Raw genomic sequence first — 26,620 nt, forward strand, 5'->3', positions numbered from 1 at the left:
CCTACCCCTGCCAATTCACCTTGAGGGTGGATAGTCCAAATGATTCAGCCAAGGGCCACATGCAGAAGGCTTTATCCTTAGGGCATCTGTATGGCAGGGTGCTCTTAATCCAGGATGCTGATTATACTAGTAAAATTCAATGTTTGCCAGTTTAGTTTGTTCTTCTTCTCCTGAATTTGTCCTGACAGGAACAGGATTCTTCTGGTGTAACTGTATTTATGTTGTGATAGAGAAAGAGGAATGTGGTATAGGTTTTTAAGACAGGGCACTGTTGATCATAGGTAATACGTCCTCATACATTTAAGCAATTTGGCAAAAATCTGTTGTATGGTCTTGACCTTAACGTGACCCCGGAGTGAGTAACTTGTGACCTGTCTGTCCTCATCAGCATTAGTACTGCTGCCTTCTAGGACAGCCCAATTAAGAAAATTTTATGGCTGCTGTAGGACAACTTAGTATCTGCAAGGCAGGCTGTGTGCAACAGTTCTGGCTGTTCATTTTCAGTCCCCAGTGACTGCATTGCAACAACTGCCTCTTCAAAGTGCTTTCCTCCATGAGGCACACATGCCTGTTTCCTGAAGGTTCACCTTCAGACAGCTTCTCTTTATCTGTGAGCTCGTTCCCTCTAAAACCACAGCTGTTCAGGTACAGGCATTACACCACATGTAATGGTGTAGAGTGATATGCAATGGGTCTGTAAGATGATGGACATAGTGCTGGTGTTAAAATAATTACACCATAACATGAAAAGAGTCAAATCTGTATCCTGGTAAGTCAGGTTCATTCAGAAGAAAAGTTTTAATGACATTTCAGCAAGGTATTGGCCTTTAAATACAGATGCTATTTCACAAAATAATTAAGAGCCAGTTTGGAATGGGGCTTTTTGTTTGGTGATTGGTTACATTTTTCCTTTAAAAAATTTTTGTTTTAAAATTCTTGTACTTTTGGGGACATTTGTGAGGATTGCTCTTTTCTTGCTCTGGTCAGCATCCTACCTCTGTATGAGGTGTAGTGAATGCATTAAGACTGTGGGAGAGGGCAAACAATTTTTCTAAAACAACATGCATGTTGGATCTTTACATTTCACCTTTTGATCCTGATGGTGAAAAGTAACACTAAATTTATGAAAATAATGTGATTTTTTTACTTTAAAGAAAAACCAAGCGTTGGATTTGTAGTTAATCAGTGAAGTGTTAACATAAAATGTTGTTCTTGGGAATATGGGACTGCTCATCCTGTCAGTGAAGCTAAGAAGAATTTGCTACGTGTAACAGCACTGGGAGGCAAGATTATTTTTCAGGGTAAGTACAGTAAAATTCAGGTAATACTCTTCATCAGAAAACATTTGTAAGAAAAATGCTAAAAACCATTCATTTAGTTACACTATTAGGTAGGTTTTATTTTCTTTTTCAATAAGAATAGTGAGTGTACATACACACAAAAAAATGCCTTTCTCTACCATTATTCTGAATTGCAAGTTGCGAATGACATTTTTTCCTTAATATGTCTTTTTCAAGAAATGTAAAGATGGATTTAATTTTTAAGACAGTGGTCTCATTGAAATTCCATGTCAGGAAAGTCCTCTGAGAAGATGAAATGCAGGCAGTCGAACAACAGAGCCACAGAAAAGAAGCCTCATCTCCTAAAGCTCAACAGACAATATTAAAATGAGCTGACTGAACCCCAGTCCTGTGTCTTGTGGGCTCATTTTTGGGGAAATGAGGTCCACTACGATTTTCTGATTGCAGCACTAGAGGCTTCCTCGTGCTTTTCTACTGGCCACTTAGGGTGGAATAACAAATCCTGCTTTGCCATTACAAAGCCCAGTTGGACAGCTTTCTCCCAGTTCTCCCAAAATGGATTAAAGTGAATACAGACAGAGACAATGAGTAAACTATGATGTAAAGTTTATATACAAGAATATAACATTCATCTGGAGTATTTACAAGGTTAATTAAAGCAATATTTTACAACTCTTTCAGGTTAACCACTGGGTATATTACAGTTAGGCTACAGATGGTTTAATTTGCAAAACAATTAAAAACCAAAAAAAGTTGCATTCAGATTAATCAGCTCCAAAACTTGTTGGTTTTTTTTCTGAGAGTGAAGGGCTGAGACTTGTAGAAAATAAAATGTGAGAATGGTTAATATACTCTTACTGGTGCCTATGTATCACATGCAAGAGTCGTAATGTGACCTTTATAGAGTTAATACAGACAGCAAGCCATGTCACCTCAGCGGAAGCGCTGTGCCCGCGGTGACAGGCCAGCAGCACGCCTGGCTTTCTCTGCATCTCCTACTGTGGCACAACAAACATGCACATTTACAGAGAAGCAGCAATATAAATGAACCAGCATTACCGAAACAAAGAGGGAAAGACCTCAGACCAAAGTCACGTTTGCAACCATAAAAAACCCCCCAAGCTTTAAGCGAGATACTTTAATACTTCCCAAAAATAGTAATTTTTTTTTTTTTATTACATTTTAACCTATGTACAGAAACGGAGGGGTTCTTCCCCTCTCGGAGAGCGGTCACTGTGTCTTGTGCCCACGGCATCTCGAGGCTCAGAGGGGCCAAAGCAGGAAGGTGCGGGAGGCCCAGAGAGCTTGGGGCAGGGGCGGCTGCTGGAGACAGCCAGGGATGACGCCACTAACACTGGAGTTTGCGGATGCTGCGGGAGAACCGCTTGAAAGCCCGCTGCCCTTTCTGCCACCGCTTCAGCGAGGTGATCACGAGTTCCCCAGCTTGCTTCTGCCCCATCACCAAGTAGGGGACGTTGATGTCGTTCATCTCGTCGCAGGTACACTGCAGGCCACCTTTGAGCCAGAGCACTATCTTCCTCAGATCTCTTTCTGTCAGCCCATTCAGCTTGTAGATGGTTTTGCTCTTTGTTTCAGGGGTGATCTTGGTATCCCCATTGATGTAGGCAATCTCCTTCACTTTTATCTTCAAGGCTAATAGAGCGAGGGGAGGGGGAAGTGGGGAGAGGGAGAGAGATTGAGGGGTTTTTTCCCATTAGTGCACATAAAGAGGACCTGGGGAGGGAGGTGCTCTATTGCTAATTAAACTGTCAGGGCTGACAGAAGAGGCAGCAGGTGGCTCCATTTCTAAAGCCACAAAGGGCATGCAAGTCATTTCAGTTTGAATCAACCTTAGGGCTGAGGTTTTTTGGATTTCTTTTCTCCTCTTTCCCCTCCCCCTCTTTTCCCTTCCTTTCTAAATTAATATTTTTTCCAGCTTTTCTCCTGTTTGCAACAGAGAGAGGGCAGGTTTGCTACACTAACCAGAGCACCATTTTTTCTGCTGGGAGAGGACAGCCTTCCCGAAAGTAGCGTTTGAAGGGGAGGTGGGGAGGCAAGTACCTAGACCTAATCTGAAACCTGATCTCTGCTGCAGCTCAAAACTTCTACACTTAATTTATTAGGCTGGAGAGGATTTTAGGCAAACCTGCAAGGAAATGATATTTCACATGCATTGTTTTTTTGAAAGAATAGATCCCACGGAGGGCAAATTGGTCCAACAGCTGCATTAGATTTGGTAAAATAACTAGGAGGGGGATACAGGGCTCTGTAAGAAGCTGTGGGGCATGTTTAGCTTTAGGAGGATTTATCTGAGTGCAATTTGCCAGGCCAAAACTATTGGTTGTTTTAGCAATTATGTGCCACAATCATGGTTTCAGGTTTTGGGTGGGTTTTTGTTTTCTTTTTTTTAAAGAAAGACTTTTGAATTGTTGTAGATACTTATACTACAAATCTGTTTCCAGGTATTAAACACTGACCTATTGTAAAAGGATTCCCCTCCTTATTCCCTTTTGCTCTTGAAATGCTAATGTGTGGATAATGTGTCCTTCAGCTGTCTGTGTTGAAGGGGCTTTCTTGTCCTCTTCTAACCCCAGATCTTCCCATTAAGTTTATATCCCCAATTGTCTGTGCATTACCTTCTCTGTCAAATGATATATAGAGCTTCATTCTTAATCTGCAGAGAGAGTCTTTCTTACGATAGACTGAGATTGGTCATGCGGCTCTGTCTCAAACATCTAAATGAAGCTTTGCTCTACTTCTCCCCAGGCAATAGTCTGCATGAAAGATTCTCTCTTTTTTTTTTTCTTTTCTTCATTTTACTTTCTATTGGGCTTGCCAGCAACGTCCACATAAAAGAGCAGTACTTCAAAACAGTAAACAGAAAAGAATGATAAAAAGGGCTGCTTTTTACTCCAAGGTGGAATTTTGTGTTTCATGACCCAACGGTCAAAGCCCTGCCTTTATTCAGGCACATCTCTTACTGACTCCAGCGGGAGGTGTACCTGATCCTCGACTCTCAAGTTTCAAGCGAGAGGAGCTCTGCTTCCACTTACCAAAGTCGTTTTTGCAGAGGTTTTCCACGATGTCATTATCATCTTCATTTTTATTTTTGCAGGCATCACAGACCTTGGGTGCTGGAAATGCAAGCAACAGCCCCCGTCAGACCCGGGGAGAAAGGAACAGCAGGTGGCGTTGGGAACCCTTTGGGAAACGCCAGCTTTCCCTCCCTTCACCCCAGAGCCTGCTCCTTCTCCCCCCAGCCCCGGAGCTGCCCGAGCACTTTGTGGCGCCTTACCCTGCTGCAGACCCGCTTCAGGGGTCACGGTGGGCTTTTAAGGTCATGCCTCGACCAAAAGTTTTTGTTTTAACCGGGAAAAAAGTGCAAAGGGGGTGGGGAGGGAGATCGAAACACGACACAGAGCACCCCAGCTCCGCGCTACAGCGACGACCCTCGCACAAGGCGATCGACCCTCTGGATGCCGCGCGGCTCCAGTGCCGAATCCCAGACCTTTTCTTTGAGGATGGAGACGGGTGCAGGCCGGTGACAGTCCCCCGACGGCGCCTGCCGTTTCCCCGGCCCCTTTGGAAAAGCCTGCCTGAGCCTGGTCTGCGGCCACCTCCCCGGTCCCCTCGTCCCGGAGCACCGGGGCGTGCTGTAACTCAAGGCAGACGCTTTGGTCCCCTTGTGGAAAGCCGGGGAGGGACCCCGCTGTCGGGGCGGCTCATCGGGCGCAGATGCTGCCGGCCCGGGGCCACTCGGCCGCTCCTTCTTACCTTCCCTGGTGACGGGGAGGATGTGATCGCTGCTGGCCAGCGGGATGCAGAGGTCGTTGTCCTTGGGGAAGCGGCTGCAGTCCAGCATGTCGGGCCAGGGGAAGCCGAAGGCGGACATCACCGGGGCGCAGCTCTCTTTCACCTCCTCGCAGAGCGAGTGGCAAGGCTGGATGATCTCGTCCAGGTCGTCGATGCAGACGGGGGCAAAGAGGGAGCAAAGGAACTTCCTGGTGTCGGGGTGGCACTGCTTCTGCACCAGCGGGATCCAGGTGGACGCCTGCTCCAGCACCTCCTGCACCGTCTCATGCCCCAGCAGGTTGGGCAGCCGCATGCTCTGGTACTCGATGCCCCGGCACAGCAGCATCGGGGCGGGGATGGGCTTGCAGTTGGAGCGCTTGTAGGAGAAGTCGGGCTCCCCGAAAGGGAAGAGCCCGGCGGCCGAGCCCATGCAGTGGGACGCCAGCAGGAGCAGGGCGCAGAGGCGGCGCTGCATTTTGGGGCGCGGAGGAGGTAGAGGGGGGGCTGGCGAAAGGCTCGGGGGGCCGGGGTGACGGGGCGGGCGGCGCGACGCTACCTCAGCTGCAGGCAGCGTCCCCCAGCCCGGGCTCCTGCTGCCAGGCGGGGACGGAGGGTCTGAGCGAGATGCTGGGACAAACGGGAGTTTTCTGGATTTTTTTGTATGCAAATAGCAGGGGGAGCGGGGGCTGGGAGGAGCCTGGTGACAGCCATCCAGAAAGGATTGGTCACTACTTTCTCGGTCTGCTTTTGCTCAGGGGGATTGTCTTTTGGCAGGAAATCCTTGCAAAGAACATTACCGTGCGAGCACGGAGAAGGAGGGAAAGATCCCGGCGAACAAAGAACCCCGAGGAGCTCCTGTGCCGGGCAGGGGGCGCGGGGCCGCCCCGAGCCGCGGGGAGCTGGAGGTGAGCTTTGCCTCTGGCACAGCCACCGCGGAGCGGCGGCACCCCCGCTCCCCCCGGCACCCCCGCTCCCCCCGGCACCCGTGCCCACGTTTGGAGCTTTCGCTGCCAGCGGACGGGGGATGTGGCCGGGCCGGTTCCCAGGCAAGGGGCGAGGCTGGCGGCTCCCTCAGCCCCCGGGGAGTGTCTGGAACCTCCGGTCCCTCCCTGCAATGCCGGCAGGGCTCGGCCCGGAGCTGGAGCCGCAGGCAGCAGCTGGGGCGGGGGGGCTGCCGGCACTCCCGGCCCCTCTCCGGCTTGGCAGCGCCCAGCCCTGGGGCTGCCCGGCGGGGCCTTCCTGCTGCCCCCCAGCCCCTCCTGCCCCGGCTCTCCCCGGCCGGGAGTGGGGGCTTGCAGCCGACCCGGGCCCTACAGCCCCTGGATGGCCCCCGACTGCCAGTGGGGGTTTTCCCCGAGTAGAGGGAATCCAAGTGCTTTCGAAATACTAGCACGTTTTTCTGAGGCTGAAAGTGCGGGCCTGGCTCTGTGCAGCATAGGCACATCCCTTTCCCTTCACTCCTGTCTTCACCTAGAAACTCCCTTAAAGAATTGTGTTTGTGTTGATTTACCACCAAGGGGAAGACAACAGGCAAGGCACTGGGATCACAACCCAGCTTCAGTGTGCTTTGGATAATTCTTGGATTTTTAGTAATATTATTTATGGGATTATTACTGAAAAGAGTAGGCCTGTGTAGTATCATTTTGTGGTAAACCACATTCATTAATCAGCTACTGAATATTTCTCCTTATAGAGATGTTTTATGGGAAGCTAGCCTCAGCCATGATGACTTCTGCAAATTGCAGGATCCCTGTACATCAATTTTCCAGACTGGGCTTCCCAGAGATGTGACTCACTGCTTGTGGCATAGGGAAGAGATGGGACCTGCAGCATTCCCACCAGGAAGGCACAGGTCTGCCATGCTGGAATGGCTGCAGTGCTGCCCCAGGCAGGCTGTTGTCACATGGTGAAGCCAGTGCCAGCTCTTTCAAAGGAGATTCCAAGATCCATTCCAGTGGGGCAAGCTGATGAATGTAATCTCCCTGTAGGCCAGCTTCTCTCCTGAAGCTGATACCTGGAAAATAAATATCCTGAATGTCTAGTGTCACTTGTGGTAAGGCTTAAAAGTAGTTTATTTCTTACAGCACCACATATTCTTACCATTAATTACCTTTAAACAGAGCACATGTAAGCTCCTGGCCTCAATTGCCTTCTATAGCACTGAGCCCCACTGACGGCTTAGGATGCCCATTTTAAGCCTGTTTTGCCAAGTCCTGAGGATTGCCAGAGGTCATAGCCTTTGCCACTTGCAGGAATGCCCCTTCCAGCTCCTACTGCTGGTTCTACCAGCCTCTGTCCCCAAAATCCTCTGTGGTGGAAGGAAATCTACCAACAGGTTTGCTCTTACCCTGATTGGTTGGGCTATTCACCGGGTCTTTGTAAAATGGACAAGTTTGTGGTTTGTTTTTCTCTCTCTTTTTTTCCACTGCTTCTCATTTTTTTTGAGTCATTGGTATCTCTTCAGGTGGATTTCAGCACAATTAGAAGAGAATTTGCCTGCTCCACAAATTCCCTGTACACTACTTTCCACGGATGCAGCCAGCTAGGCTATGTGGGAGCAAAGACCCAAATCTGAGCAGACTGTTTAGACTAGAGATAATAACCATTCTTCGTGGTGCAGGATGAGACATTTCCGACAGAAACCTGCTCATTCTTTTCACCAGAACTGTTTGCTTGTTTGTTTCCAGGCCACAGGAAATAAGCAGAAAACCCACACATTTTCCTGGATTAAGCTTTGATTTGAAATAAGGTTTTATTCAGACCTTATTATTTCCATTTTTAATGACCTCCGCTGAACTCATTTACTCTAAGTTTGAAATGAGCCGCGATCAAGTGAAAAAAAAAAAACCGGCCCACGCCTGCAGACCCGAGAGCAATCATTAGTGTTCTCGCTCTGATCCCTTGCAGGTGAAAGCGCCAGAGGGCGAGGCTGCCTTCAGTGCTCCTCGCTGCCAGCTCGGGAACGGCGTTCCCAGCCTGCGGACCCGACTGCCGTTCACCATGACCCCAGCCGCCTTCTCGGGGCGCGGATGATGCTCGCCCTGCCGGCCCGGCTCCGCCGCGCAGCGCCAGCACCATCCCCGGCGCCGCGGGCGGAGCGGAGCCGCGTTTCGCTGCCCCGGGGCCGCTGCCCCCCGGCTGTCGGGGCGCACGGCGGGGCCCCGGGAGGCGCCCGCGGGGGTGTCCCGCGGCACGCGCTCGGGCCAATAAACATCCGCTGTCTCACGGTTAATTGGGAACCGAACTAAGGAGCGGTGCCGCCCCTCCGCCTCCCGGGAAGTTCAACCCGGCGGGCCCCGCCCCGCCCCGGCTCTCCATCGTAGGCCGCCAGGTAAGGGATTGGGATCCACCTCCCACGACAGGCGGCGGGTTGGAAGCTTGGGTGACCTGGTCCGACCTGGCTGGAGCCAAGCAGGACTGCTTTCCTAAAATACAATGGTGTTTTAAGGTATACCTCCTTTATTTATTTATTTTTTTTTTATGTATTAAGTTTTTTTTTTTAATTGTTTTAAAGGCAGCATAGGCTTTTGAGCACCCGTAAATTCATCAAGTGCCATGGATAGTTAAGCCCTGAAAGTAGCATAAGCGTTTAAGCCACTTTAGATGTTTAAATCTGTATAAGCTGTTAAAATGCCTTTAATCCTCAAGTGCTTAAATCACCTTAAATCTTGGGAGTTAGGTGAGAGAATGAACTGCCTGGAAAAAAAGACTTCAGCTCCAGTTTCCCCCAACCTTCAGTAAATGTTACCTGATGGCTGGTGGTGAAAATGAATGAACTGTGGGGAAAATGACTGGAGTCCTTGGAACTTGCATAGGGTTCTGTGCAGCATTGTGTTCTAAGGAGTGTACCTGTTCTGTGCCCTCCAAGTTAAAACTGTGGTGCTGCTTCCACTTGTTTTCAAACCTTGATGAGAACTCTGAACTTCTGTACCTTTTTCTGACCAGTCCTGGAAGCCGAGGTGTGGAAAAGGGAAAATGTATTTACACTTGCCTGTCTGCTGAAGAATAGGCAAGACACTTGCTTTGACACAGGCAGCAATAAAGAGTATGAATTTCTTAATCTGTTTAATATTTTTCTATGTCTTCTGCCTTGAGATCACTCAGTTCCTTACCTGGCTGTGTACAGTATGTGGGGGCCTCTTTGCTTCTCCCTTCCCCCGACCCTATGAGGTGCTTTGGTGATGTGATGAGCTTTGAGCCATCACTGGTGGCTCCTCCAGCCTGAGCCTCATAATATTTTTGTCACCGACCTGAAGATGTAATCATCCTTTTCGGTTGCAGAACTATGGGATAACTGTGGCTGGAGGGAACCTCTAGAGACCACTTAGTCCGATCAATGCTCTAGGTTCTGCATTTAGCCAGGTGGCTTGCAGTCTGACACTCCTGAGACCTCCCTGGGATGCCTGCACCCTCACCCGGGAGGCTTAATTCAAGGCTGTGTCTCAACCTCTCTCCCCTTCCTGGAGAAAATGTTGAGCTTTCAGCTCCTGGGCAGACCGCAGATTGGTTTCCCTTGGTGGGAAATGGTGAGACCAGGATGGATGATTTGCCACTTTGAGAGCAATGATTTGCAAAGGGAGGTATGGATGCATGGAGGGCAGCCAAGCCTTACCTGGCACAGAGCACCCACCTTTCCCTGGGTGACTCGTCTGGATGATGCATTCACCCCTGAATTGAGTCCAGCCCCACTGACGCTTACTAGTGAGAGTAGCCAGGCCAAGCAGATTAGGGGGATCTGACCTCAGGGGCTTTCTAAGCAAAAAATTGGAGCTTGAGGAATTGCCCATAACATTGTGGAGAAAGGAAAAGCCTGTGGCTTTTTAGCTCATTCTCTGCAGCTCATAAAATGGCAGTGATGAGGACAAAACCAATTTTCTCACCACGATGAAAACATCTGAAGAAAATTTCTTCTTACCTTTAAAAATGGTCTCTAACGTCACACTACAGAAATGTTATTGCTATTTGAATCTCACAATTGATTTGACAGAAAAAAAAAATAGGATTGCATAGATTTTGATGAGGCAGCTCAGCAACATAGATTTTGAGGCAGCTCAGCAACAGGTCCCTCCTGATGCTGTTTCGGTGGCTGATAAGGTGGAATTTAACATTTTCCAGATCTGGACTGGGCAGCAATCTTGTTTTCTGTTGCCACAACAGTTAAAAGTTCCATTGTCAAAAACTGCAGTTGCTGTAGATATATCTTCCCCTCTTCCCCCCTCTTCTCTGGAAGGAACCCTTAAAAAATAACTTAACCTTTTCTTTGCTTTCCATTTGGAATGCTCACTGAAAATGCAGCAGCGAGCATGCTCGAAGGGTGTTGAGAATGTGCCTGAGCGGCACAGGGGGAAAATCTTCTTCGGGCGGTGGCAGAAGAACCTCTTGGTGGCGCTTGTGCCCACTGTGTCGTGTTTTCCTTTGCCCAGTGACACGGGCTATCGATCTTCCGATGTATTTCTGCTCGCTGCCCTTCTTCTCTACAAACTCTGTCTGGGGACTGGAACTCCAGGCCGTCTTTAGTCAGGGTTTGGTATCATGGAAGGGGAAGATCAAACCGAGGGTGATTACTCTCAAATGGAAACAAAACCAAGTCACACAGGGTTTTCTAGGTTTTCCCTTTTATTACTATTTTAATATTAGCGCTCATTCCCTCAGTAGTTTCCCTGCATTTACTATCTTCAAATTTTCGTGCTTTTTCCTTTTTTTTTTTTTTCCCCCCCCAGTTTGGAATGTTTTCCATAGGAACATTATTAAATATTATTCCAAACCTCTGCTTTTTAATGTTGCTTTGTATTTTCCATTTATATGAAGTGGTAAATATAGGTGCTTAGATGCTGTATTATGCACACACACACATATATATATAAATCCAGATTTATTTGTATGCTAGTGCTTTAGTAAGTTATGATCCTTCAAATTTATCAGACATGTATCTATATCTGGCTACACTTTTTGTCATGGTGAGCATTTTTCTCATGCAGAATTTCTGTTTGTAATTACCACTCCCTTTACTATCTATTTAATCTAAGTTCTGGATAGCAAAGGTAGCAGAACCATGCCCTAGAGGACTACAATTGCATGGTACCTGGTTTTCCTAGTGTGTTTTGTTTAAAAAGCTGTAATGTAATAAATCTTTCCTTTCTTTCCCCCTAGCTGCTATTTGCAGCCTGGTAGTAGCTAGCACCTTAGCAGAGAGCAGGGCCCCACGGTGTGAGCCATACAAAAGGACAGGGTGTTTATACCAAAATGCCTGGGTTCTGTGTAGGGCATGGGTGCTTCAGGTGGGGAGAAAGGAGAATTGCTGCCTCCATCTGGGCTGGGTGACATGGGACAGAAATACTGCCATCATTGGCCACCGTGTGAGTTTTGCTGTTGTTACTGGTCATGAGGGGTCTAGCTCCAAATTTTAGGACTTTGGCAGGTTTTGGCCATTTGTGTCCAAAGTTCCCATTAGTACTTCCCCTGATGAGTGGCCGAAGCTGGGGACATTGGTGAACTTTGGTGTGGATCTGTGTGCTGGGGGGAGTGAGGGGGGGGATCACGTAAATCTGCAGATGCATGGGAAAAAAATAGCTGCTGACTGCTCTGCTTCTGCAGCTCTTGGCAGAGAAAACAGCTGTAAATGAGTGTGTGAGTGAGGCAGGTATAGAAACTCGCTTTCAGAACTACTTGCTTCTTGCAGGGAAATGGTCAGATTTGCAGATAGATAGCTAGTCTAATGGCCTCAAGGTTTGGACACCTGTTACTTGTCAAGGGAAATTGTTTTAAAATAATAATAATTTTAATAAAACATTAAAAAAAGCAAAATCAAGAGAACTTGTTCCCTAAAGCTATGCTATTTAAAATAAAGCAATGAAACAGTGATATTAGATTGATCTAATCAGCAAATCTCTGTATTGCATTGGAGTTAAATTACACAGTGATTCAAGTAATCAAACTAGTAGGTGCATAATCAGTAATTCAAATATATTTGCAGACTCTAGAGTTGGTATTTCCAAATTATAATTAACAAAAAAAATCCAAAAGTTTGAAGTAGCTGACCCAGAAGGAGTCTGCATGACATGGCTTGTAATGTATTGGTGTTACATCTGCAGTTTTCACAAGTTCAGAAATAATTGAGAAAAAGCAAGCAACTTTCATTTAACATGTATTCAGAGAATATATTAAAACTTTTGTTCAACATCTCCAGTTTATTCTTTCCTCTACTGTTCTGCTTTCAAGCTAGAAATGTACAGTTTTACCTTCCCAAATCTGGTGCAAAAAAGTAAAGCTGAAGAGTCTTGTAAAGGAACCCCTGTTTGAAATACATTATAAACATGGTCTTCTCCACTTTTATTTTTCCTTTCTCACTACATGCAAGTGCATGCTTGTAATATAAGCTAAGTTTTAGAGCCATCTAGCACATTTATTTAGTATTTTCGTGGATTTTTTTTTAAATTATGTATTTGTTTCTGTAAATGTCTATATTTTCAGTATTCCCAGCTCTCTGTTGACTGTGGGACTAATTCATCTTAGCCGCCTTCTACCCAAATAGGTCGTTGTTGCTTGGTCTTCTCTTCTTTTGGAACTGCTCGTTTTGAGGGAAGTGGGTTTCTTGCATCCCATGTTTCCAATTGATATGGAGTTGGGTTGACTTACTTTCTGCAGGAAAACTTCATTTTTGGAAAAAACGTGAGATGTATTTCATTGGTTTACTTGTGTAATATTCTTTTCCCTAGATGATTTCACAGCAAACAAGGTTTGTTTAGACCCTGTAAGTAAAGTTGTAGCAGGAAGTGTGCCAGGGTCAGTTTAGAATTAATATTTACATCTGTGAATAATTAGTGAAATCATGTTGTTTTGAGTAGTTTTATAAACATTAAAAATAAAAGTACCATGGCTTACAGATGTGCATCCTTTGCTACTTAATGTATAGAGTTACACATTTGGGGCTTGAAAGAGTTCATGCTGAGAAATATGAACAAAGCTGAAACCATGTTGCATTATCTTCATTTGGTTTGGTGGAAAATGATGAAGTTATGTTGAAAATGATGCTTGAAATATCAGAGTAAACACTTAAGAATGGCAATACCAGTTCACTTTACCCTGGTGTGCTGTCAGCTGTTTTGTTCTTTCTTGTTTTTCTTTCCCTCAGGATGATTTGCCCCTGTGGACACTGTGACTTCACCTGGCGCTGTGTTGCACAGTCTGCCTGGGTGTGCCCCTCATGGGAGCAGCTAATTGCGGGCTGGAGTCATCAGCCAGTGCAAGAGTTAGAGCTTCTTAGATGGTCAAGCATGTGAAGAGCTGCCATTCTCTCCTCCTAGCCTCAAGTGTTAGTAATTCTGACATCCTGTGTATACAGTAGTTTTCTGACAGAAGTCACTTGCTGGTCGAGAGAACCATGAATCCATGGAGAGCATTCCTAGGCCGTCAGCTTTCCCCACCCCAGGGAAAGACTGGGCGTGTGATGTCCAGCGGCTGCTGAAGGTGTCCTGCATAGTCCTTTGCTGGACAGGGAGTTTGGAGACACAATCTACTGCCTCCACACACATTCCCTCCTTATTAATGCTGGTGATGAGGTCAGCGACCTTGTCCTGCTGTTGTACCATTTAATCAACCATCTGAACAGGGATGTTTCTCTTCTGTGACTTCAAAAAAGATCTCCTAACAATTCCCAGGGAACCTTTGTCCCTTCCTGGTCGGCTCCTGCCTGACTACCTGTTTTGGGATTTCTCCCTCTGCTTATCACTGGACATGGGCAGGTTACAGCACTGTTAACCTCTCTCTTTTACTGTAGAAGTATCATCCTCCAGCCATGGCTACTAAAATCCAGAGTGCTGTGGTCAGAATGGAAAAAATGAGAAGGGGAATCTTAGGGGAACTCAGGCCTTGGTATGGAGTGGTATCAGTTCATGTCCTCCTTGGCATGGGTTCTTGCACCCTGGACCTGGCTATGGTTTGCCTGAGATGTTATTAGCCAGATAAATGATAGGCGAGATGGAAGGAATGTGTGACATCTGCATATCTGGGTCTGTAACTTCAGTTTCCACATGAAGATGTGCCAGCCTCTGGACCAGGGGATTGAAGTGCAGTTCTGCATGCGAAATGGAGAAGATTCTAAGTCACACAGAAAATTGCTTTCATCTCCATGGAAGACATTTGCCCTGAGATTTTGAGGAAGGCTTTAGCATTAGATCTGTGTTGTCTGGTGTAATAGTACTGGTTATTTGGATATCTTCCTTAGTCGTGCTCTGGGCCAGACTGGCAAGGCGGAAAGGAATTTGGGTAGTACTTCTGACAGCAAAAAGACAATAATCATGATTTACAGAGTAAACTGATTGGATATATTCATCTGTGCTTTGGAGCTCTTTTGACAACAAATTTCCCCCGTTTGCTATCTACCAGAGCCCCAGACAACTAAACCTGCTCTTGCTTGCTGAAAACCAGAGCAGCTCTGCAATGCGTTTCATTAAGGGGAAAGCAGGGAACAGGTTAACAACCCCTCCCCCCAAAACCTAGTATAAGTAAATATGTACTATGGTTTTCAAAGCATTCTTTTTTTTTTTTTTTCTTCTTGAAGTATTTCTTAGAACAATTATGTGAGAAATTCATTACATGTGAGGATTTTGTAATAGCAAAGTGAATTAGCTGTTTGCAGACCTGCTCCCCTCTGTAAATGGGAACATGCCATATGACAGTGGGCCAGATTTTACTGTTCTAGGCATCACTGATATAGCTGTTTATTCTCTGAGTCTGGAAGAGATCCAGCAGGATTTAGTTTTATGAGGTTTAATGTAAAGGTGTTGTATTTCATGAGATGAAATCATAACGCAGTGGGTTTGCAAGAATTCTGAAAGATTATTTTTTCAGAGTGTTGGCAAGCATGATTCTCCTGTGAATTACGTGTCTAAAAGAGAAATATAGATCTTCTTTCATTGGGTTGAAATGATAACTAATCCTTAATCCTTCCTAGATGGTCTGTGTCATTAATGGTGGCTGTGCATTTAGAATGTGTGCAGGTAACAGCTTTACTTCTGTAAAGCTATGCACTGCGCAGCTGTGCTATAGCCATGGGGGCTAGCCACATATTTGAAACGCCTGCTGTTATTTTTGGGATATGTCTCTGAATTTTGGATCTTTTTTGTTTCTAGACCTCTAGATTTTGTGAAGAAGAGAGAGAAGCATCTGGCATCTCTTACCTATTCATAGTTGTAGAAGACCTATTAGCATTAGTACCTGTATCTGCAATATGTTCATGAATACTTACCTTATGCTTGAGCAGATTTTCCTTTGGCTAGTTGCTTGTAAACAATGATAACTGTTGAGCCGTTTCTTGAGGTTTCCCTTCAGATCTGCCTTAGATATACTAAGCAGATGAATGTGATTGCACTGATTTAGTAGTGTCAGTTCCCAGCTACTCTTCTCTGCTTTACAGAAATGTGTGTATATGCTCCCTCTTTACCTTGCCTTGTTCTGGGAAAGCAGAAGGGTGGCTCTATGAGAGAGGTACAGGGCTGGGAAAAAAAAATTTCTTCTGTTTTCAGCTTTGCTTAATTCAGTGAGATTTCGAACAAATTGTTGCAACCCTCTGTATAAGTTTTGTTTTCTAGCAAAGGGGGTTTTGACATTTTTAGTGTCAATCCAGTAACACCCCAAGGCCTCAGCACTGAGCACTGAAACTTACCTCATTATTTAGCCCAGCACACAGGCATGCTCAGCCCTGTCACCAGTCTAAGGAAGGCTAAGGTTTGGCTGTACGAATGTTCACAGATAAAGAAAAACCCCTCAGTTGTGACCTTATAGGACAATATGTCTTCTACTTATGAGGGAGGTTGGCATCTTGCTGCTTGCAGTTAAATATTTTGAAATATATTATATTAAATAGGTATTATTTTAAAACAGACTTGGAATTTTTTTTATTTCATAAGGAGGGGACAAATTCTGACTACTTTGGCTCTATTTTTAGGAAGTATTTTAGGAGCATTTACACCAAAATGTCTATTTGAACTTGGGTCACTCACGGCTAGTATCATGCTGTTGGTATTGCATGTGGTGAGAAGAGGTAATATATCAGTTACTTCCTTGACACTCAGCAGTTACTACTCTTTTGTTCCTGCTGAAATTGGAGGTGATAGAAATGCTTAGCTATGTGTTACTTTTTGGGTTAGATTTGCATAAATCAAAAAAGGGCCTGACTTACTGTGATGGCATTAACAAGTACAGCTTCATCCCCATCTGTGGCTACCAAATCAGGACTGTTTTTTAAAAGTTATTCCCTTCCCTAAATAGGCAGTTCATTATGGGGGATGCTGTTCAGCATTTGCAAACATAGTCCTTTGGAGGAGGGGATCTTATGCACTGCAGTATTTATGCAATGGCTGGGAGCTTAAGCACAAAATATCTTCCAGCCCAGCATCCATAAATCAAGCAGTGCTTTTGAAGGTATAAGTCTGGGTATCCCAAATTGTGACTTACTATATATTGATTTCAGCGCAAATGTAGTCATAATTTTTGGGTGTTCTTTGCAAGTTGCTACCCTACAGATAAAATGACTAGAAAAAAAAGAGGATGGGCTTGACTATAAAGAGAAAAGCTATTTCCTGACTCAGGTTTTATTTCGCTCATATTTCACTGAAAAAACATTGCACAGAGAAGCTTCCAGAAATGTTACAAGCCACAAACTAGTATGAAGTAAATAATATTTTTAACTGCCACTCTCTGATCGAGAAGAAGGAGGTGAGGCTTTCAGACAACTGCAAGAAGTCTCCAGGCCCTAGTTCTCATGGCAGGCTTTGGCCACTCCAACATCTGCTGAAGAGACAATACAGCTGAGCACACAAGCAGTGCAGGAGGTTTCTGGAGCTCATTCATGGTAATATCCTGATGCAGGTGGTGGAGCAGGCAACGAGGGGAAATGCTCTGCAGGACTGGCTGGGGAGGCACAAACCAGGGGCAGCTTCGGCTGTGGGCACTATGAGATGGTGAATCCTGAGATGAGGGAGCAAGGCAAATAGTAGGACCATAGCCCTGGACTTCAGGACAGACAACCTGGGCCTGTTCAGGGTCTTGCTTGGAAGAATCCCATGGGATACGACCGTGGAGAGATGAGGTGTCTGGGAGATACGGTAGTTTTTTATCCAGGATTACCTCCTCCAAGTTCAAGAGCAGTCCATCATACTGAGCAGGAAAAGCAAGCAAAGGCAGTTCAGTTTCCTGCTAAGAAGCCTGCACTGAAGAACAAGTTGCTTTTAATTAAATTCAAACATAATAGGCAGCATACATGAGGTAAAAACAGATAACTCAGGAGGCACATAGAGATGACGTCCAAGCATACAGGGCTGGGGTTAGGAAACCCAAAGCCTACTTGGAGCTGAATCTGAAAGGACATGAAAGGAAGGGCTACTGCAAGTACATGGGAGTAAATGGGAGACAAGGAAAAATGTGGCTCTGCTTCTGAATGGGGCAAAGGACTTGGTGACAAAGGACACAGAAATACCTGAGGTACTCAATGCCTTTCTTATGCAGGTCTTCTCTGGGGCCAGTTCTGTTTAACCTCTTCATTAATGACCTGGTCACTGATAGAGAGTGCACCATCATCAAGTTTGAAATAAAATGTATCATCATCTCAGGTGACAGAAAACTCATGAGTGAGAGAGACCAGATGGTTGTGCTGTCATTCAAAGTGACCTCGATAAGCTGGAGAAATGGGCCATAACAATCACATGATGTTCATGAAAGCAAAATGCAAAGTCCTGCACCTGAGGACAAAGAACCCTGGGCACCAGAGCATAGTGGGGACTGACCATCTGGAAGGTGCCTTTCAAACACCAAGCTGGCTATGATCCAGCAGTGCACCGCTGTGGCAAGGAAGGCTAACAAGTACCCTGGGCTGTGTTAGGAGAGAGGTGGCCAGCAGGTGGAGGGAGGTGATCCTCTACTTAGTACCAGTGAGGTCTGAAGTGCTGTGTCCAGTTTTGGGCTCCCCAATAAAAGCAAGATGCAGATTTACCTGAGAGAGTCCAGTGAAAGGCTGCAAAGATGATGAAAGGATCAGCATCCCTCCTATGAGGAAGGGCTGAGGGAACTGGGACTGTTCAGCCTGGAGAAGACAGTTTGGGGGGATCTCAGCAATGTTTATAAACACCTGAAGGGAGGGTGAAAAGAGGATAGAGTCAGGCTCTTTCCAGTAGTGCTCAATGACAGATCTGGAAGCAATGGACACAAACTGAAACACAGGAGATGCTGTCTAAACAAAATATGAAACTTTTTCAGTGTGAGGGAGGTCAAGCACTGACAGTTTGCTCAGAGAGTTTGTGAAGTCTCCATCTTTGGAGATATTAAAATCCTGATTGGGCAAGGTCCCGGGCAACTGACTTTATCCCTGTTTGGTCAGTGGGGTTGGACCAGGTGGCCTCCAGAGGTCTCTTTCAGCCTCAAGCATTCTGAGTCAGTGCATTTTTAAAGTCACAAGGAGTATAGCAGCATGGAACAGCTGGAGCCAGCAGTACCTCAGGAGAACTGGTGGTAAGGAACCTAGAGTCACCATTCTCAAGCAGTACAATTGACTGTGGGTTTTGAGGTTTTGGAATGCCATGAGTACACGGGCTCATATTCTGGGAGCACATAAAACATAGCACTGAGCATCCTTCGGTAAAAATGAAACAATCAAGCTAAAAGCCTGCCTTTCTCATAATAACAGCATGACAAAATGTGAAGTGTTCTTTTCCTTGGAATTCCAATTTTCTATGATTTTTTTTGCCAGAATGTAATCAGAAGTAGATGCTCCATCAGAGTTTGACACAAGCAATGTGTGAGCTGGAGTCCAGGAGGAATTCTAAGATGTCAGAATAGAAAACATGGTGTGAATAATATATTTTGTTCAAGACAAGAGAAGTTGCAAATACTTCAAATTATGGGTTATAGGGGAAAGTGAAAAGGTGATTTCTAGAAGGTAGCCAATGTCAGAACCATTATTTGTCTCTACCAGTCATTTAAAACAGAAACTTATTGTCGTCTCTTGTTAGGTTTTTCAATTTTCCCTGGTTGGTATGTAAGAAGATAACAAATAATGAAATTAAATTAAAATGAAAGGTGTTAATTTTTTTTTGCTAATGGGCCTGAGAGGAGAACATGACTGTGAAAATACCGGGAGGGTACAAAAGTTTTCAGAAATTAGATTCCTCTCACAAAAATTTTACTTTTAAAGTATGGAAAAATATTGCAGCTTCATCTGCTTTGGGAATGAAATGTATAGGGCTTCAGAGGAGATGAAGCCCTCTGATTGTGCCGAATGCAGTCCTTACCCTGACAAATCTTCAGGCCATTTGTTCATACTGTGTGCTCCAGCCAAATCCCCCTGCTCCCTTGGGTAATGGCACCCTTTGCATACAATCTGCCATTCGTTAAGTGCTTTGCTGCAAGGAGCCCTTTTTTATTACACTGAATTGCTCAAGCTTTGCTGGAAATCCCAGGTTTTGTCTGTGCACATATGCATGGATATACTTGCAATGATTGCTGTGTTTAACTGTTCCCCTGTGTGAGTGAGCGTAAGTGTGTACTGCATTCCGTGTGCTCACACACACATTTGGGTTCTGGGGGTGAATGTGTATTCTGGCTGTGTGTGCAGGCGTGTGCAAACACACACAGAGGAAAGGTTGGGTTCAGAAATAGTTTTCTTGCTGTTTTACACAACCACAAGGCATGCACTCTCCCATTACACTCAGTCTTCAGAAGTGTTTCTCTTCTATTTTGCCTGGGGGGAAGAGGGAAATGCATTTTAATTTTTATTTTCATCATGCACAGAGATCTGTTCCTGAGCAGTGTAACCGTCTTTCCTACCATGTGTGCCACATCCCCTGTTGTAATCCCGGGTTGTGGATTGCACATCATCTCTAGTCTCCTCTGCTCTCCCTCTGCTCAGAGAGTGTGGATGTTCTGGCAGCTGCTGTTAGCCGTGGGAGCACTGGTTTGGGTTTCTGTCCCCTGCTTAGCTGGCAACCTTCATATAGAAATGTAGTCTCTTGGCTGCTACTCTTCTGCCAAATGTTAATATCATTGGCCAGTTGGGAAAAAAAGAATAGGGAGAGCAACTGGAGACACTTTCTCTAGCACTACATAAGCCCCACCCCTTTCAGAAATCAGGGTTACATCCCAGGGTTTGAGGTAGGAAGGTCAAGGGGCAAGCAGTGTGCTGGCATAGAACACATCACTACTGTATGAAATATAGAAACAATAATCGCATTACTGTGTGCTCTTTTTATTTCTTTCCTTTTTTTTCCTTTTTAAGATTTGTTTGCTTGTCCTAGCAATGAATCAAAGAAAATCAGAAGGTTAAATAAGTGACATATGTTTTTTCTTCTGTAATTCATCAGCTTTTCCATTGCAAGAATGTCCCAGACTTTTAGAATCCATCTGTTCAGTTACAATAAACCTGGATTTCAGCCTCCTGTTGTCATAACAATTCTCTCTGCAGGAGCAATAGGAGCTGGAGTGATTGATGAGATCTCAACTTACTATCCTCTTTCAGCCCAGGAAGAACACAGCGCTGGGATAATTGACCCATTGTTTCAGCGCAACATGTAGGCAGTCTAGCAGATAAAAGGCACTTTGCATCTTCCAGCAGTTCTTCTCTGGTGGAGCTGTGCTGACTTGAAGCTAGGTTTGTCTGGATATGGATGGGAATTCAAAATCAGGTTCCTTTATTTTAACTGACACAAAAGAAGGGGAGAAGTTGCTATAGGCAATCATATCCCCTCAAGTTTGGAAATGATATCTTGGGTAGTTTCTGTGGAACAAGGACGGAGTCTCTACTGGACGAGAACCTTTTACCCCAAAGTTTAACACAGCAGTCTTTTTGACTGTAGTTGTGCAAGGCAAATTGGAGCAGATGTACTCAAGAAAATATTTTATTCCAACAGCAATAGTTGCATGACACAAGAAGTGGCTGAAACATTGAGTTCTGTTTTGACCTAACAGGAGATGATGAAGAGGCTGGAAGTCTCAGGTCCATCTCTTGCTTCTTAATTTCTTTCTTCTTTTTCTTTTGGGGTTTACTTCCTTTTTCTCCAGCCCTTTGCCTTTGCCTTCTTGGCTATAATATGCAAAGTGTATTAACTACTCTTATTATACAAAGAAGAGCTGTCAAGCCTTCATTAAGAATATCAGCTGCTCTATTCCTGGTCATTCCTCCACAAACAGATAACAAAGCCCCATCACTGAAAAGGGGTGTTACTACGCTGTGTAGAAGTCTCTGGGAGGTTTGATTTTGATCCCTTAAATTTGCATGGTGACACAAAGGCTACAGGGTCATCATATAGTCTGGGCAGTAAATGTCATGGGAGAGTTTTGGCTCCTGAATTCCCACATGTCATTTGAGGTGGGTGTTCCACAAGTCACCAGCTGGCATCACAAAGAGGTAATGGCAAGCAAAGCATATCCATAAGATGCTGTTTCCTCCAATCTGTTCTCTAGTAGGATGCCACTAGCTATTACTCTACCATGCCCTAGGGGATCTAAAATAAAGGAGTTTAGACCTAATCCCAAGTTCTGTGTCTCATTCCAAGGACAAGTGGCCCTTCTGTGTGTCCAGTTGTGCTGGACATCCAAACTGGTGCCAGAGCTTCACAGTAAAGTTATTAGCCTTTCCAGAACTGTTCGGTGTAGATCACGTACCTCTGCAGACATTTTGGTAGAAGCCAAAGGAGCTGCCTGTATTGATTTACTCGTGGGGCTTGCAGAGAGCTGTGGGAGTTGGAGTGAACCTTTGCTCAGTAATTTCTTGGACTCTGTAGGGGAATGTGAGTATCTGCCTGAAGGGAGAGGGAAAACCAGGGTTTTAAGGAAGATCACAATCTGACTTCTCTTCAATCTGTGAAACTAATACACTTCTTATGCAGGGCACCTCTAGCTGTGGGGTTTTCACTTCCCGTGAAGATGTCTGGAGTGTTTTCTTTGTGGTACAGCCTGTGCAAGGTTCTGTTGATGAATTAAGTAATGTTCAAATTTTATGCGAAAATTTGTGCAATTATCTCTCAGAGCTAAGGGGAAGGCCAACATGCCCGTCTTTGATCAAATACACATGGTTTCATTTCCCACTCTTCTGCACAGGCAAAATTGAATGCTTTTTAAGTTGCACTCGCGTAGAGGTTGCTCTATGCACCATGCAAGCTTTTTGATACATGAGACTACTACACGATCCAGTGTGAGCTGTGAGCCACTGATTATTTCTGCAATTTTTGGTACAGAGACTAAGTGCCGTGCCTTTGGAAGCATGATATAGCTGCATAAGTTTAGGTTTTAATTTCCAAAGTGTGCTAATAGAAGGAATTAGTTCTTCTAAATACTGGAGAATATATCTTTGGCTAGCAGAAATTCTTGAAACTGATTTCCCTTTGCAAACCACACTCTGGTGATTCAGACTGAAGAATGCTTTAAGCCTTTTGTCTGTAACATACATGTCTTTTGTAGGCTTCTGTTTTAATTTACTGCACTTGTATGCAGGTTTTTTAAACTAGTCACAGTGGTCTCTTATAAATCACAAGAAATAGTCCACCCTCAATACCCTTTCCAGTCCGATCCAATGAGTCAAGGCTTGTCAAAGACCATTTTAGAAATCTTGAATAAATCTGACATTATGTTGAGACAGCTGTTAAATATATTTCTTTTTTTCCCCCCAGGTTTCCTTTCCCTCACTATGAACAATGCAATTGGTTTAGTGCTATTTTTAGCTCAACTTTTCATTTCAGTCATATGTATTTCTACCTTCCATGCACACTTAAGTTAATTTATTCTAACATGAAAAATACTACGAAAGTCACTAACCCCCACAAAAAGTTTTTACAAGCTGAACTGGAGGCTAGCTGTTGCTCATATACACTCCAGATGCCCAAGCCCACCATTAAAGGAGTAAAATCAGATTTCAGGGTGCAGTCTGACTATTATGTATGTCTTCCCTGAAAACAAATGTCTCTTCAAAACAAAAACCTCAGCAGAGGTACCTAAATTAACCTTGTGTCTGAGGGCAGTTTGCTTCAGTGTGGAAGGGAGAGTGAAATCTATTGATCTGTCTACTTGTTTAATGGTATTTTACCTAGCAGGAGAGAGTAGCGGTGTTGTGGTTTTTTTGGTGTGTTTGTTTTTACTAAGAAACCCGATGTGAAAAACAGAAGCCTGCTCCTGTTTGTCACCCAGTCTTTCTGAATTGTTGGGAGTGTTGGTGCTCCTCATTCATGAGTGGATCACTCTTAGGTTGGCAAAAATCATCTCCTTCCCTTTTGCAAATGCCCCTTTCTACTCCTGGTTTTCCTTTGTAGGCTGGCCTTGAAGTGAGAATTTGAAACTAGCGTGGTGTGCACATGGGGTGAGATCCTTGCAGTCTGCCCCGGGCTTTTTCCCAGCTCCCAACCGCTTGTGTTCTTCAAGAGTGATCAGGAAAGGTGCACTTCTGCATGAAGGCAGAGATGCATTTGCTGAGCTGAGGTAGTTGGACAAAGACCTGTGTTCCCCAGGGAACCAGGAATCCTGTGCTGGGGACCAATGCATCAGTAATAGTGACTGGTAGTGAGTCAGGAATGGGGCAAATGGGGTGGATCACAGTAACCCATCTGTGCTGGTAGTTAAGTGTATGGTATGGTCTGCTTTCAGCTTCTAAGTTAAGGAATAACATCACTAGCTTGGAAAAAAAAGTGGAGAACTGTAACTCCTCTATTGTTGCCTTTCCAAAGGATTAAATAAGACAATAACTAATAAATAATATAGAGTGCTTATGGGTCTGTCTTCAATCGGAGTTTAAACAAAGAGTTCTGGGCTTTTAAAGTGCCTTCTCAAATGTGCAGCTTTCTGGAAATACTTCTTGCCAGAACATCCCTGGCATTGCAACAGAGACGGTACTTCCTCCCTGAGCAGTGGTGGCTGAGCCAGGACAAGTGAGGGGAATGACAGGGTGGTGGTGACAAACTGGTGCCGCTGCGCCGTCCCCGTCACGGCTCTGTGTGTGGCCAGCACCGTGTGTGTGCTCAGGGGCTGCACGTGTGTGTGGTGTGGCCCAGTGCCACGTTACTGGGACACCTGTGCCCCGAGCCGCTGCAGCCCAGTCCCGCTGGCTGGAGGGCAGGCCCTGCACCCCAGCAGCAGCACCACTGGGGTGCTGGTTGGCTCCCACATGGAGTGTAGGAACCAGGGGCGTGTCAGGCAGGCTTGACTGCTGGACACTGGAGAGAATCGAAAAATTAGAGAATTAATCAGGGCTCTATGTGAAAATTAGCTTTTATGCCTACTCTGGGCATTGTGGGGGGTTCCTTTTCGGGTAGACCAGAGAGGGGAGCTCACCTGCTTTTTATTCACTGCCACCCTGCTCTCTGCACCAAAGTGCATGCTTTCTGTAACACATTAGGAAGGGTGGAAGACTTAGACGTTATTCATGTTGTGTCTATGGCCCTTGCAATTATAAACTTCCTGAGATCAGAGGGAATAAATCCTTGCCAATTAGAAGGTCTTTTAATGTCAAGTTGTGACTAATAAACATCTGAGCTGCAGATGTGGTACTGTAGGTGTACCTGTTGCCTCGAACTTTTCTAGCATTAATTACTCTGGTGATTGCGGGTCATGGTTATGCACCGTAGCTATTTCTGAGGATGAAATTTTACATTTTCTCTTTGTTCCTTGTCCATTTGTGTAATACAGAGGTATCAACCCAGTTAAAAAGGCAAATTTCCATTTCAGCCATAATTTTAAGCTGTGTTTACAACAAAAGCAAAACAATGCTATTTGCATACTGTATGCTTTTAAAGGTGTGTTTTTGCAGCCACCATTACCAGAATTCAACATCTTAACTATGGAAAACCTTACCATCTGGTACACATGAAAGATGGAGTCCCAGTAATGCACAAAAGCACAGCATATACAGAACTCAGGTGGGTTTGGATGCCAGTAGGTATCAAGATCAGGCATCAGTGCTCTTATGATAAAGTTAAAACTCATTTTTTCTATGTCTAGATACAGTTTTGAACATAATTAGAAACCCTGGATCCTAACTCTGAAATCTGAGACTGTCTGGCATCAGCACAGATTTTAATGACTTGACATCTCTTTGTTCACACCAGTTTCCCAGGGCAAAACACCCCCATATGAGGCACTTTTTACTCCAAATTCATATCTTAGTTTCATGGCTGTGGTAATGACAGAAGTAGTCGATTAGTAATGGCCATCCCCTTTCTGTTTGCCCTGGCTTTGTTTCTCTCTTGAATAGAGTTTATAACTTTTTTTTTTTCTTTTTTGTTTTCCCTTGGCTTTGCAGTAGTACTGCATCAAACGTTACCCGTAATCTTTTGTCCTAAGCATTTCAAATGCCTTTCATGAAGCCAGGGCCTCCATGCTGTGAAACATTGACCCCACAGTGATTCCATTTGCAATGTGGTTTCATCTCTAACAGTCTCTTGCTCTGTGTTTCCCCACTGCACAGTTGTGTGTTTGTGTTGGGAGGTGAGAGAGGGAACAGGGACCATTGTTTGAAATCTTGTCTTTTCTCACTCCTAGTTTTCTCCTCATCACCCCACTCCAACTTGTTAATTGCCCAAAGCAACGCAGCACAGTATAATGCCTGTGAACGAAACCTCACCTTTTATTAATGTTAAGTATTTCTCTTACTATGCTAATGTGTGGAAAGTATTCTGCAGCTAGGCCACAAATTGCTTTAGAATATTTTATTTGTTTTATTTTGCTCTCTGTCCTGGATCAGCAAGGATATGTTTCAAATATTAATTTTATGGTGTGTCTCTCAAGAGTGGAGTATAATATTCAATTATGCATTCTGTTTGCAAGGCTCTGGATGTACAATCCTACATTAAATAAAAAACGCAATGTGTTTTAAAGAAGAAACAGAAGGAAAGGATATGGCACATAAAAGCAATGGAAGAAGAGCCTTCCATTATACTTGCCTTTGTGTAAAATCAGAGGGAGCTGTATAAACCAGACAGAAGTCAACTGTCTTAAAAACAGAGTTGGTACATGACTTAGATTATGTCATGCTATTAAAACCTTTCTGCAAGATACAAGTTTAGAAGTTGAATGATGCCTCAGATAAATATACTGGAGACCTTATGATGCACACATTTCATACACTCATTCCACACACCCATGTGCACGTGTGTGGGTGTTCTGCTTTGCTGCGTAAGTCTCTTAAAGCTCTGCCTCTGGGAAGCATCCTTTCACTGTGGGCAGTGGGAAAAAGTGCTCTAGTGCTTGCAATGGCATTCTCTCCTCCTCAGGGTTTTCCCTACAGCAGGAAAACCTGAACAAGTCTAAGGCTTCTGTCACTGTCTAGAGACATAAAAGTATAATCATTCTGAATCCTTGTCCCCTTACTGAAGGTTGGTGATTCAGGGTGATACTTGCTTTGGGGTCAAATGGCTATCTTTGTGTCATTCAGCACAGTGTAAATCTCCCCGATGACGCTGCTCAAAATCTGTGTATCCTCTCAAGAACATCTCCATTTTTCTCATGATGCTTTATTCAGGTGGACTGTGAGATCTTGGTGGCTGTGGAACTTCTCA

At 44.8% G+C, this 26,620-nt stretch overlaps 1 protein-coding gene and 1 long non-coding RNA gene across 3 annotated transcripts in view; one reads left to right on the forward strand and one right to left on the reverse strand.

The window, feature by feature from the left end:
- Nucleotides 1–1,890: 1,890 nt before the first annotated feature.
- SFRP2 (secreted frizzled related protein 2) lies at nt 1,891–5,726 on the reverse strand. Its single transcript, XM_048305135.1, has 3 exons — nt 5,076–5,726; nt 4,355–4,435; nt 1,891–2,954 (listed from the first exon to the last, which is right to left on the reverse strand). Exons 1-3 carry the CDS (start codon nt 5,566–5,568, stop codon nt 2,650–2,652), a joined length of 879 nt encoding a protein of 292 aa, XP_048161092.1. The 5' UTR covers nt 5,569–5,726; the 3' UTR covers nt 1,891–2,649.
- Nucleotides 5,727–8,259: 2,533 nt separating this feature from the next.
- The window catches only part of LOC125326185, a 151,266-nt gene continuing 132,905 nt past the window's right edge, over nt 8,260–26,620 (forward strand). For both annotated transcript variants that reach the window (XR_007203709.1, XR_007203708.1), the window contains exon 1: nt 8,260–8,541. This is a non-coding gene — a long non-coding RNA (uncharacterized LOC125326185). The remainder of the gene's footprint in view (nt 8,542–26,620) is intronic.

The sequence above is a fragment of the Corvus hawaiiensis genome, chromosome 5 (genome assembly GCF_020740725.1).
Source record: "Corvus hawaiiensis isolate bCorHaw1 chromosome 5, bCorHaw1.pri.cur, whole genome shotgun sequence".
NCBI lineage: Eukaryota > Metazoa > Chordata > Aves > Passeriformes > Corvidae > Corvus > Corvus hawaiiensis.